General features: G+C 36.5%; 2 protein-coding genes across 4 annotated transcripts; one reads left to right on the top strand and one right to left on the bottom strand.

Annotated features, from left to right (window-relative positions):
• Nucleotides 1-1,109: 1,109 nt before the first annotated feature.
• Nucleotides 1,110-4,687, top strand: LOC111211330 (metal transporter Nramp1-like). The gene is made up of 11 exons (XM_022712332.2): nucleotides 1,110-1,776; nucleotides 2,088-2,166; nucleotides 2,253-2,293; nucleotides 2,521-2,599; nucleotides 2,678-2,782; nucleotides 2,869-2,978; nucleotides 3,056-3,237; nucleotides 3,322-3,565; nucleotides 3,643-3,879; nucleotides 3,966-4,061; nucleotides 4,168-4,687. The coding sequence occupies exons 1-11, from the start codon at nucleotides 1,663-1,665 to the stop codon at nucleotides 4,474-4,476; spliced, it is 1,596 nt and encodes a 531-aa protein (XP_022568053.1). The 5' UTR covers nucleotides 1,110-1,662; the 3' UTR covers nucleotides 4,477-4,687.
• Nucleotides 4,688-6,845: 2,158 nt separating this feature from the next.
• On the bottom strand, nucleotides 6,846-10,570 carry LOC111211333 (sister chromatid cohesion protein PDS5 homolog D). Of its 3 annotated transcripts, XM_022712337.2 has the most exons (12): nucleotides 9,917-10,565; nucleotides 9,488-9,691; nucleotides 9,223-9,407; nucleotides 9,029-9,155; nucleotides 8,766-8,963; nucleotides 8,607-8,697; nucleotides 8,209-8,504; nucleotides 8,043-8,116; nucleotides 7,916-7,967; nucleotides 7,739-7,828; nucleotides 7,614-7,672; nucleotides 6,846-7,532 (listed from the first exon to the last, which is right to left on the bottom strand). In XM_022712337.2, the coding sequence occupies exons 1-12, from the start codon at nucleotides 10,028-10,030 to the stop codon at nucleotides 7,151-7,153; spliced, it is 1,872 nt and encodes a 623-aa protein (XP_022568058.1). In that variant the 5' UTR covers nucleotides 10,031-10,565; the 3' UTR covers nucleotides 6,846-7,150. The 3 variants fall into 3 exon arrangements, with proteins under 3 accessions (XP_022568058.1, XP_022568056.1, XP_022568057.1); XM_022712335.2 differs by having other exon boundaries at nucleotides 8,209-8,697; nucleotides 9,917-10,570; XM_022712336.2 differs by having other exon boundaries at nucleotides 7,614-7,669; nucleotides 8,209-8,697; nucleotides 9,917-10,566.
• Between the last annotated feature and the right edge of the window lie 1,073 nt (nucleotides 10,571-11,643).

Genomic DNA, 11,643 nt, shown 5'->3' with positions numbered 1-11,643 from the left:
TTACTACTACTAGCTTTATTTTCCCCATAACTCTCTCCATGTTGATTCCAAATGTAGTACTATGGTGTAAATCCTTTGTTTACTAAATGCTTCCATACAGTTTCACTGCTTGCAAATTTTGAATTCTTACATTTCCGACAGGGGCAGAACATCTTACCGCTTTCCTACGTGATCGGTGTACAGCCCGCCCCGCTCAGAAATGTGTTCGTCACCCTCCCGTCGGAATCTTTGTGCAAATACATCCAACTCCGTAACTCGTAAATACTACCGCCACCGGCCATTTTTTTCTTAGATTTTGTTTTGAAAATTTTTTTTTCTGATTTTTTTTTCCGTTTGTGTGTTGTGAGGAAGAGAGTTGTGGGAAATGACATATATATAGAGAAATTTTCGAGTTTGGTAGGTGAAATATAACAATGATTTTACAAGGAATGTTTTACATGGATTTTACATGTCTTTAACATATGATTTACAACCACTTTACAACGAATTTAGTTAAGTTAAAGCACATAGAATACACGTTTTCACCTAAATATAACGGTAACATGTTTCGTTGTAATGTCGATGTAGCGGTTACGATGAATTTTTCTTTCAACGTACTTTCGTCGTAAACTCCATGTAACTTTACGACGAAAATGTTTCTTCGTAAATCTTCGTTGTTATAGAAACGTTTTCTTGTAGTGTTCTAGTGCATTTTTTTACTCCAAAAACTAATTTAGTCTGTGGTTCACTAATAACTGACCTGAGTAAAAAATATTTTTTCCCTTTTTACTCTACTTACTATTATTCATAGAAATATATATACAGAAGTATATTGTCATGATGGTGCCAATAACAACAATAGAAATATAATTGTTGATTACGGTTCAAGTGAGAGCCATCCAATTACACTGTTACAGAGAGAATCTGTGGAGCCACACTGAAAGTGACTGGGACCCACCTTGATCAAAGTCCCTGAGATCCAATCGTTACCCTATACAAATTATTTTATACTTTTTGTCTCAAGTCGACTCCTATAACTAAAGACCATTGATATTAACTTATCGAAGACTTTCCAGTTTTTGCTAAAAAAAAAAGACTTTCCAGTTAATTTCTTTAGCTTATCTACAAAATTCTTAATTATTTTTTTACAATTTTAATCTTAAATTATTGTGACAATCTTTTTAGTCTCTTGGTTTCAATGAACTGAATTTTTTTTTTGCCAGCAACATATGAACTGAATCTTTATAATATAGATAGTACCATCAATTGTACAATCATTTATTTAATATTTTTTACAATTGTAATACCATAACAAATCAGTATTAAAATATTTTTAATTTATTATGCAAAATTTCCTGTGATTTTGTTGGATTGGATCATAACAAAACTGAGAGAAAAAAACACAAAATAAATCGACTCTAGTGCACTTTGAGGACCCAACAAAACTAAACTCCAGTCAGTCACAACCTTTAAACTCTCCTCTTTTTAGTTTAGAGATACTCTCACACCTTTTCTTGTTTTTTCTACACTTATTTACTCTCTTTTGTTCCTGAGATTCCGAGGTATTTTGGGTTCACACACTTAAATTATTCACTAATTAAGTCCACCAGTCTCTATATATAGTTTCTCGTGTTCTCATAGTCAAAACCATTAATAAAGAGATTACTAAGAAGAGAGACGACCATGGCTTCAGCATCTGAACGTCCTCAATTCATTTCGAATAACGGTGGCAATAGAAGCTTCTCCAACGCTCCACTCATCGATAACTCTGACCCTAATCAGATTATTGTTCCCGAGGTTTGGTTTTCTTAATCAAGATATAGCTCCCTTAAATATGATGATGTCCATAATCACAACTCAATCACCAAGTTTATAGATTCTGCTCTTTAAAAACATGGTTTTTGTTTTTCAAATCTTTTGCAAAACTCACATGTGTTCGCTTGATATGTTGTAATATTTTACTATTTAGCTGAACTAAGTCAGTTCCAGTCACAGTTTCCGAGTCAAGAAATAGCTGTTAGAGTCAACAACGTATCGAGACTTAAACACACAATGAGAGGATCTTATTGTTGTATTAATCAATAACTTTCTTTCAAATATATTTGCAGAAGAAGAGCTGGAAGAATTTCTTTGCTTACTTAGGCCCTGGCTTTCTTGTTTCAATCGCATATATTGATCCTGGAAACTGTAAGATCATATCATAGAGCAAATTCATTTTGATTATAATTATAGATGATCACTGTTTCTTTGTTTTGTGTTTTTTTTTTTTGCAGTTGAGACTGATCTGCAAGCAGGAGCACAATACAAGTATGAGGTACGTATATATTGTGCAGGTTTTGATATTTCGGGGAGCTATAAGTAATTTAGTAAAGATTTTAATTAAAAATAATTAATTTAAATAATTTTGTGGATCTATATTTTTGTAAATTATGTCTTAAAATTTAGAAGTCATAAGCCAATGTTTCATTTCCCTATGTTCGCTTGCTCACCTTATAGTTCCATAGTTCCAATTTTTTTTTTTTTTGAATCTTTAAACAACAGTTACTTTGGATCATATTGGTGGCTTCTTGTGCTGCTTTGGTGATTCAATCTCTGGCTGCAAATCTTGGCGTTGTCACAGGTTAACATTCTTTCGAGTCATTCTTTGCTTTTAAGTTTTATACATTACGTTTGATAAAATTTTCTTATATGGTCACAGGAAAACACTTAGCTGAGCATTGTAGAGCCGAATACTCCAAAGTTCCAAATTTTTTGTTATGGGTTGTTGCTGAAATTGCAGTAGCCGCTTGTGACATCCCTGAAGGCACCAACTTTCTTTACTCTTCACTTCATTTCTCTAGTAGAATATCTCTGTAAGTGCTAATTGCCATCACTGGTTTCATTTTATAGTAATCGGTACAGCTTTTGCTCTCAACATGCTCTTTCACATACCGGTTTGGATTGGTGTTCTTCTGACCGGCTTAAGTACACTGATGCTTCTAGCACTTCAACAATATGGGGTATGACTTTTGACTATCATTTTTTTATTTCACGGTGCTATGTGTATAGTCAACTCCGATGAGATGATTGTTTACAGGTGAGAAAGTTGGAGTTCTTGATTGCATTTCTTGTGTTCACGATTGCTATATGCTTCTTCGTTGAGCTCCACTACTCAAAGCCAGACCCAAGAGAAGTCCTGCATGGTCTCTTTGTTCCCCAACTCAAAGGAAACGGTGCAACTGGTCTTGCAATCTCTTTGCTTGGGGCCATGGTTATGCCGTAAGCTCACTCTCTCTCTCTTCACACATCTTCATAAGAGCATTTTTCTATATAAAATCTTATACGACCGTCTCTTCACCACAGGCACAATCTCTTCCTCCACTCTGCCTTAGTTCTCTCAAGAAAGATCCCACGTTCAGCTACTGGTATCAAGGAGGCTTGTAGATTCTATTTGATAGAAAGCGGATTGGCTCTAACGGTGGCCTTTCTCATTAACGTCTCTGTGATATCAGTAAGTGGTGCTGTTTGTAATGCCCCGGACTTAAGCCCTGAAGACCGAGCTAAATGCGAGGATTTGGACTTAAACAAGGCTTCGTTTCTGCTACGGGTAAGTTGCTTGCTCGCCACGTCTTTTGTTTCTTTAAAAACATTAATGTTTATTTTGCTTCATCTGGTTTGAAACAGAACGCTGTTGGTAAATGGAGCTCAAAGCTATTCGCCATAGCACTTCTTGCTTCAGGACAGAGCTCAACGATAACAGGAACTTACGCTGGACAATACGTAATGCAAGGGTTTCTTGACCTAAGACTTGAGCCATGGCTCAGAAACTTTCTAACAAGATGCTTAGCTATTATCCCTAGTCTAGTCGTTGCTATCATTGGTGGTTCAGCTGGAGCTGGAAAGTTAATCATCATTGCCTCGGTAACACAATCATATCCCATCTCTAATCATATGCTATATGACTTACTACACCATATCAAATCATTGACTGAATGAACGTTAAACAGATGATCTTATCCTTTGAGCTCCCGTTTGCGTTAGTTCCTCTTCTCAAATTCACTAGCTGCAAAATCAAGATGGGTTCATACGTAAACCCAATGGCGGTATGTAACTATCAAACACATTTTCACTAAACCCTCATCTCCCTTGACTTTTTTTTTTGTTAACTTCATTTCTCTTAACTTGATATGTTACTTATTTTTCTAATAGGTTTCAGCTTTGACTTGGGTCATTGGTGGTTTAATCATGGGAATTAACATATACTATCTAGTAAGCAGTTTCATTAAACTATTAGTCCATAGTCACATGAAGCTTGGCCTTGTTGTCTTCTGTGGAATTCTTGGGTTCTCAGGCATTGCTATCTACTTAGCCTCCATAGTTTATCTTGTCTTCCGGAGAAACAGGAAAGCTATTCCACTTCTTGCATCAACAAACTCACAAACTGTAGAGACACTTCCAAGACAAGACATTGTCGATATGCAGTTGCATGGCAAACTTTCTACGTCCGATGTTGATTGAGTTGTATTTCAATCATCATTAAACTTTTGATTCCAATAAAACTGGTCCTGAAACAACTCACAGAGACCTTTTGCTTGTGCTATAATGAAAGGGTTTGTACACCTTCTTGTAATTGGTTTGTCTTTTTCTCTTTTTCTTAATCATGTTCTCTTGCGTTTATGTAAGGATAACGTTTCCATAACATCGGATAATAAGATCACTGCTTCCACTATTATATAATACATATAAGAGTGATATATTCTCAATTACAAAAAGAAAGCAATCAGCTCTATATATAAATCCTAAAGTACAAATCCTTCACTATTAACCATATAATATTAAAATTAAACTCATATTGCTTAAGGATCAATCCTTTCCTAAGGATTTTTTTGCGTGAATCCTTGTTGACGTGGTAGTTGAGTTTTGTCTATCGCGTGAAGGGTTTTCCGTGTTCGTGTCATTTGTAGTGGAGAGGAGAAAAAAAAAGTTTGTCTCAGCGATTGGCGATTCGCTCTCTCCGGGTAGGATTGATGAATCGACGGGTTGTTATATTTTTTCTCCTCTGATTCTTTGGATTTACATAGGGTTTCATGTGGTTTTCTTCGCAAATTAGGTTACGGAATTGGGGATTAGGGTTTTCAATCGAATCGGGTTTCATCACAATAAATATTTCAATTTAATAAATAAATATTTCAATTTAACATGTTTTAATTTTTTCTAAAAAATTTAAAAATATTTTTAAATTTATTATTTTTTTTATTCTTAAAAATTCCTAATGAATAACACCATTGGACATACTTATTTGATTAGAATACTTAACTATTTTGAAAAAAAAAATAATATAATATACCTAAGGATTCCAATGGTGAGTACACCATTGGAGATGCCGTAATGAATCAAGATTAAACAAATAACTTGGTCAAATCAGACGTATCACCTTGGCATAAATATTTTATGTAGGTATGATCAGAATCTATGGTTGGTAATGGTATCATGTTCTAGGATTCGACTATGACGTTGTTTTGGTTCGAATCTTGAGGAAGAGGAAGATGGCCTTTCTCTTGCAAGCTCTTGAATAGTGAACTTGTAAGGCTTTGCCCTCGCATTCTTCTCGTCCGAACACCTAGGCTAAACGAATTAAAAACTCAAAACATAACTAAATGTGGATACGATTTCTTGTGTATCACTCTAAAGGTAGCGTATTAATCACTGAACAAGCCAAATTACAAGTCATGAAACTAGAGACCACACTTTGGAGTAAGCGAAGAATTTTTTAAAATATTATACGGGATAAATAGTCAAAAGTCACAATACCAAATACCACTCATGTCCCTTTTATATCCCAACTGATATTTATAAATTTCATTTCTGAAAAAGATGTAACGGCCCTCAGGCGTTGGGTGTCGTAGACTCTCAGTGGCGGATGCACATGGAGTAAGAGGGGGGCATCTGCCCCCAACTCATTTTGAAAATCCTATGTAAAGCATTGACTAATTTTAAATATGCCCCCCTTGTTTTAACAAATATATTCTTAGTTTTATGAACAGTTTTAATTATGCCCCTGGTAGACCATAACATGTCCTAGAGCCACGTTACGGACGTCCACATAGACCTGAGTCAAGTTAGCATAGGTCTTGGCTGAGCCGGTGAGGTACTTGAGGATATGGACTAGACTAGCGTTGACCGCTGACTGGAGCGGTGTTCCGAGAACTAGAACCGGATTTAGCACCATCTAGTCTACACCTTTCGCCTTTTGCGTCTCCCACGCCGATTGTTCCGCCACCATGTTACCATAGCAATACCAGTTCTACAAGGCCAAAAACGTTATGGTTTAGAAACTGAGGTTTTAGGGCTAAATAGGTATGCTTTAAACATAGAATTACTAGGTCACATAGTTTAGTCGGTGGGTTTGAAGAAGGACAATTCTCTCAAATAGTTATTTTTAAGTTTTTGTCACAAAAATAGTCATAAAAAAATGATCAAAATAGTTCATTTTTAATTTGAAATTCTTAATATTTATTTTTTTATTTTTTAAAATTTGAAACTTTATCCCCAAAACCTCACCTCTTCACTCTAAACCCTAAGTTTAGATTAGTTAACATCACGGTAAAAATATATTTTGACCCTTTAATAAAACATATTTTGGTCATTTTCTTCATGGCTATTTTTGTGACAAAAACTTTTTGAAGAATCATTAGATAAAAATATACATTTGTGTGTTTGCAGAAATCAAAATCACTCCAACAACTTTAGTCGATTATGGCTTGAGGGTCACGGTTAGGGTTCATGTAAACGGCGCCATAAATGACGTAAAGATCACACGTGTATATGAATTGAACAAATGAGTGGCAGTGTCTCATTCAAACCGTGTCCGAAACAAGACTAGTGAATGTAATTAATAATTTAATACACAGACGATTTCCAGAGTCGTTACTCAATGTCGCACGTGGAAAATGACTTTATTACCGACAGAGAAACGTGGCTCACAAGTCATAACCATTAGATTTTTACTACCAACACCGATCATGCTTTCTAAAACTCTCTTGACACAGCACAAACCAGGTGATGCCATCTCTCAAACTAGTTCAACAAACAATCTCGTGTGTAACAAAGAAAAAAAATACAGAGTCTATGATCAGAAAGAATCTATCTAAAAATGGTTTTTGCTCACAATGCCCTAGGTATAAACTCCAGTTCAAGACTCTCTATCTTCATCAGCGTCTTTCTCAGTCTCGCGCAAGCTTGTGCTTCTCACTTTATCATCATCAACCTCTTCTGCTTCGTCCTCCGTATTCTCTGTTTCTCTCCACTTGGGCTCTTTTGACTCCGAGCCTTCTCTTTCACTCTCAGTCTCTGACCTTGGATCTTCCTTCTCTTCTCTATCAGCCACTTTCAAGCTCTCAGCACTTTTGTTTCCGGACTGTTCTTGCTTCTCACTATTATAATATTCATCCTCCCTTTGACTGTCCACATCTTCCTGCTCTTCTCTTCTGTCGGTTTCAGCATTCAACGATTTGAGATTCTTTGCTTCTCTTGCTTTGCCGGAATCCTTCTTCACAAATGGTCTACTGGAGGATCTATCACCATAAACATACACACAACATCATTCAGAAGAAAGGAGTCAAAATAACTAGAATTCTAGCAACTAGTCCACACACCTTATAGCTGAGGGACTAGTGTTTCCGCTTTTCTTGACTAGATCACTCTCCATGTCCTGCTGATCAATAAAGGAATCAATAATTACACTTTCTTTCGAAAAAAGGAAATAGAAACTCTGTAGTACCTCACTGTCAGAAGAGGTGAGATCCTCGAGTAACTCCCAGCGTTCTTTAATGAGATTAAGCTGTTCTATTACTCCATCAGTATATAGTACCTGAGGGGGAACAAACATTCCATATAATATCAAAGAAAGCAACACGCATGATTCTGATATGAGGAACAAAGATAGATGGTTTCTCACCTGATGCTTCTTCTTACTACTACAATAAGACTTTATGACGCCTTCATAAAAACTGCACAGTGCAAAAATCAATGATTAATGTACACACTTAAGGAACAAGAACCTTCCACTTTCATATAACACTTACGTCTTGTCGAGCGGCCACCAGATATTAACTCTCTGACCGACCAAACCCTCCCCAAATTCATCCGTATAAGACTTCTGAAAAAGAAGATAATACATTTATCAATCATATGTTATAAAATCAAAAGGCTAATAATGGGGTCAGAAGGCGACATAGAAACTTGAGAAACCTTCTTCTTCTTCTTAGTATCTGTGCGAGCTGATGATCTTTTCCCGCTGGAGTTCACACCCTTAGGTTTAAATATTGGCTTCTTCTTCTTGCTTGAACTTTTAATCTTTCTCTCATCTTCTTCTGATGAAGAAAGAGAATCTGAATCATGATCACTCTCACCAATACTAACTCGGCTTCGTTTAACTGAACCAGTCAGAGCCGGAGGTGTTTTCTTGGCAGCCACCTTTCCAAGTGATGATGATGATGCTCTAATAAGCTTTTTGTTTGAACATGTCTTCAATGAATCTCTTTTCCCTGAAAGCCAATCAATATCATAACCTTCCTCAGGATTCATCAAAGAATTGGGTTTCCTTCCTCTCTTCCCTCTAATCCTTAAATCTGTTTCTGCATCTTTACCTTCACACTGCACTTCTTGCTTCAGACTATGTTTCGACACACTGACTCGTCTTGTTCCTTCTCTCTGGGGTCTCTTGGAGCCCAATTTGTCCTAGATCACAAGCTAATTCGTTAAAAATGACACTGTTATAAGATGCTGAAACTGTACAATGAACATACCTCATTATCCTTGGTGTTAACTGTATTGTGGACCTTAGGAGTTTCAAGAACAGTTTGGCATATGGAGGAAACAACTGGAGAATACAAATCAAAGCTGGTCCCTGTAGACTTCAAAGCTTTAATGATGTATGGTTGAAGTGTACGGGCACATCTACTAAGAACCTTCTCCGCAAGACTCCAAGACATTGGTGAAACATTCTAAAACATATCCCAAGTTAGTTGACGGTGAGAGAGCTTAGCTTGAAACAGGAAAAAGCCTTTACCTGGTTTTCCTTCTTGACACTAGTTAATAGAGTATCAAGCAGATCTGTGGATACTTCATCGGTTTCGTCTATTACTGTAATCATTATCATCTCCATCGAAGAAGGCACCACCGAAGGATGATCAGATCTAATAAACAAAAAAAGGCAGTTCAGTATAATGATCTAAAGAGTTTCTCAGATACTGTGAGAGTTACCTTATGACTCTCAAGAAGATGCGAAACATTCGTAGAATGAGGTCATCGCACTCCAAGTCCAACATGACCAAGCAAGAGTTGAGCCTTGATACAGTATCAAGAACAAACTCGGCTTTCCCATAACTGCCAGAGGAGGATGCATCAGCTAGTTTCTCAAAAGCTTCAACCGTCAAGCGAAAGATCTCCTGTACAAAGAAGCAGAGTTTCAACAGAGCATTACAGAAGGAGAGAGAGAGAGAGAGATGAAGAGAGTGTTGTTGTTTACCTTCATTTGATCATCACCGTAGGGAGCTCGAGGAGCAGTTATCCTCACGATCTCGGTTAAGCAGGACGCAAGCGAGACCCTAACATCGGAATCAGGATGTGTCAAGAGTCCACTTGACACCAAAGCATTCTTGGAAGGGATCAGAGCGTGTTGCATTGACAAGGGCTGGTGTTGACCCACATCTCGAAGCAGAGACTCAGTTTCCTAACGCAGAAGGAGACAACTTAAAATTAGAGTTTCAAAGGGGAAAAGGTTTCGCCTTTAACACAAAAAAGGTCCAAGATTTGACCAAACAATGAGATGAAATCAACATCCGAGGTTCCCTTAACGGCAAGGAAGAGAAACCCTAATCGCATTTCGAAGAACCCAACCTAACAAAGGAAGAAAGACACGATTTTGATTGAAGGAATCGAAGAGGAGAAGACGTACGTTGAGAAGAGCAAGAAGCTCGTCAGTTGAAGAAGGAGGAGGTTTGAGAAGTCTGTTTCCAGCGTCGATGAGTGATATCGAAAGATCGGTTAATCCAACAATGGAAGAAGCCATTAGTTCTTCTTCTGCGAGAGAAGAAGAAGAACAAACCCCAGAGACGCAACGCTTCGAATCCTCTTAAGGGGTCAGAGCAGTGAAAGGTGGTGTTCTTGAGTTGTGAGGTTAAGCGGTGTGTGCTAAACATGCAAAACAACTTTGTGTATATATATATATATATACCACCACTAACTCAAATTCATTTAATTTGTTTTCGTTTCCAATCAACATCTGAGATTCTGTTTGAATCATCCATTTGTTTCCATATTTGTTTCTTTACTCTCTTTTTACATCTAATGTATTAAGATAAAAACCGACTGTTTTCGCAATATAAAAAATTTACTAACGGGCAAATTAGAGCGATTATCCCATGATCCTTAAGAGGGTTTCTTAATGATTATTTTATATTTTAAATGTATTTAAGTGGGGTTAAGAACTCTAGTTAAGAAACTTCTATTTTGAACGGTCCAATGAAAGTTTCTTAATTAGGGGTTCTTAAAAAAATTTAATTTTTTTTTAATAAAATTTTTATTTATTAAATAAAACATATTAAAATATAACATTTAAAACATAGATTAAAAAAACATAAAAACAAAGATTAGTACAATAATCGAGAATAATTCGAAAAAAAAATTCGAACTTGAATGGAAAAATTCTCAAAGGTAATGAATGGAAAAAATCTCAAAGGTTTGATCAAAATGTTGATCAAAATTTTCGTCAAGTGATCCCTCAAAGTTTGATCTGTAAACGTTATACAAAAGAGAAATAACTCGTTTCCAAGTAATTTACACACTCATCACTAAGAAAAATACAAACAAACAAACACGAATTGTTGACACTCCATATACAACGGAGACAGAAGTGAAGTAGCTTGACAGAAATTTACCTTACAAAATGAGCTTTGGTAGTTTGATTTTACCGTCGTGGTTCGTTCATAGACTTATTTATTTATTAATTAAAAGTGGCTTACAAATACATTCTGGTTTACAAAACTAAACCATAAATTAAAAAAAATCAAATCAAACCATCCCAATTTTAGGTATACACTAAACCAAAAAAAAAAGACACGCCGCCTTCAGGCACCACGTCATCATCTTCCTTCACCACCCGAAACAGGAAGATTGACTGGTGTGGCCACGGCGTCTTCTTATTCTTCTGATCCTCACCGGCGGAGTCTCTGATTCGTCATGGGTTCACTTCCGGCGATTCTGCTCACAGCTGCTCACGACCACGGACCAGCATCTCTGCTTACGACCTACCAAAAACAAAAAAAAATTAGATTCAACAGAGACAGAGAGACAGAGAAATAGAGATTCATCCAAGAGAAACTAATTGAACAAACAATTGCAGGTTACGAGAGCCATCGGAGAAGACAAGAGAAGAAAAAGAATAACAGAAAAATAGAAAAGAGAAAAGAAAAAAAAAAAAAATTGATGGCTGAGAGTGACACGTGTGCTCTTTCAAAACTTAAGGATCGGTTATCAAACACCCACATTAAAAGCATCATTATTGGTGGATCTTAACCATGGTTCTTAAGTTTAAGAGTAATTAAAATAAATAAAAAAGCCCAATTAAATTAAGAGGCGGGCCTTAATCAAGACCAAGAAGATGCACTTCTTATGGGACGCGTG

This window comes from Brassica napus, chromosome C6 (assembly GCF_020379485.1).
Source record: "Brassica napus cultivar Da-Ae chromosome C6, Da-Ae, whole genome shotgun sequence".
NCBI classification, from domain to species: domain Eukaryota; kingdom Viridiplantae; phylum Streptophyta; class Magnoliopsida; order Brassicales; family Brassicaceae; genus Brassica; species Brassica napus.
The sequence above is the reverse complement of the archived record's forward strand: the minus strand, read 5'-3'. Positions and strand labels throughout refer to the sequence as shown.

What these genes read in the sequence shown, in the direction of transcription:
- LOC111211330 (XM_022712332.2), top strand. Translation starts at nt 1,663, where the DNA reads ATGGCTTCAGCATCTGAACGTCCTCAATTCATTTCGAATAACGGTGGC. An exon ending in ATCAGATTATTGTTCCCGAG is followed by an intron (nt 1,777 to 2,087) that starts GTTTGGTTTTCT and finishes ATATATTTGCAG; the next exon opens with AAGAAGAGCTGGAAGAATTT. An exon ending in AAATCTTGGCGTTGTCACAG is followed by an intron (nt 2,600 to 2,677) that starts GTTAACATTCTT and finishes ATATGGTCACAG; the next exon opens with GAAAACACTTAGCTGAGCAT.
- LOC111211333 (XM_022712335.2), bottom strand. Translation starts at nt 10,030, where the DNA reads ATGGCTTCTTCCATTGTTGGATTAACCGATCTTTCGATATCACTCATC. An exon ending in GTGTCAAGAAGGAAAACCAG is followed by an intron (nt 8,964 to 9,028) that starts GTAAAGGCTTTT and finishes GATATGTTTTAG; the next exon opens with AATGTTTCACCAATGTCTTG. An exon ending in GTAGTAAGAAGAAGCATCAG is followed by an intron (nt 7,829 to 7,915) that starts GTGAGAAACCAT and finishes GTTCCCCCTCAG; the next exon opens with GTACTATATACTGATGGAGT.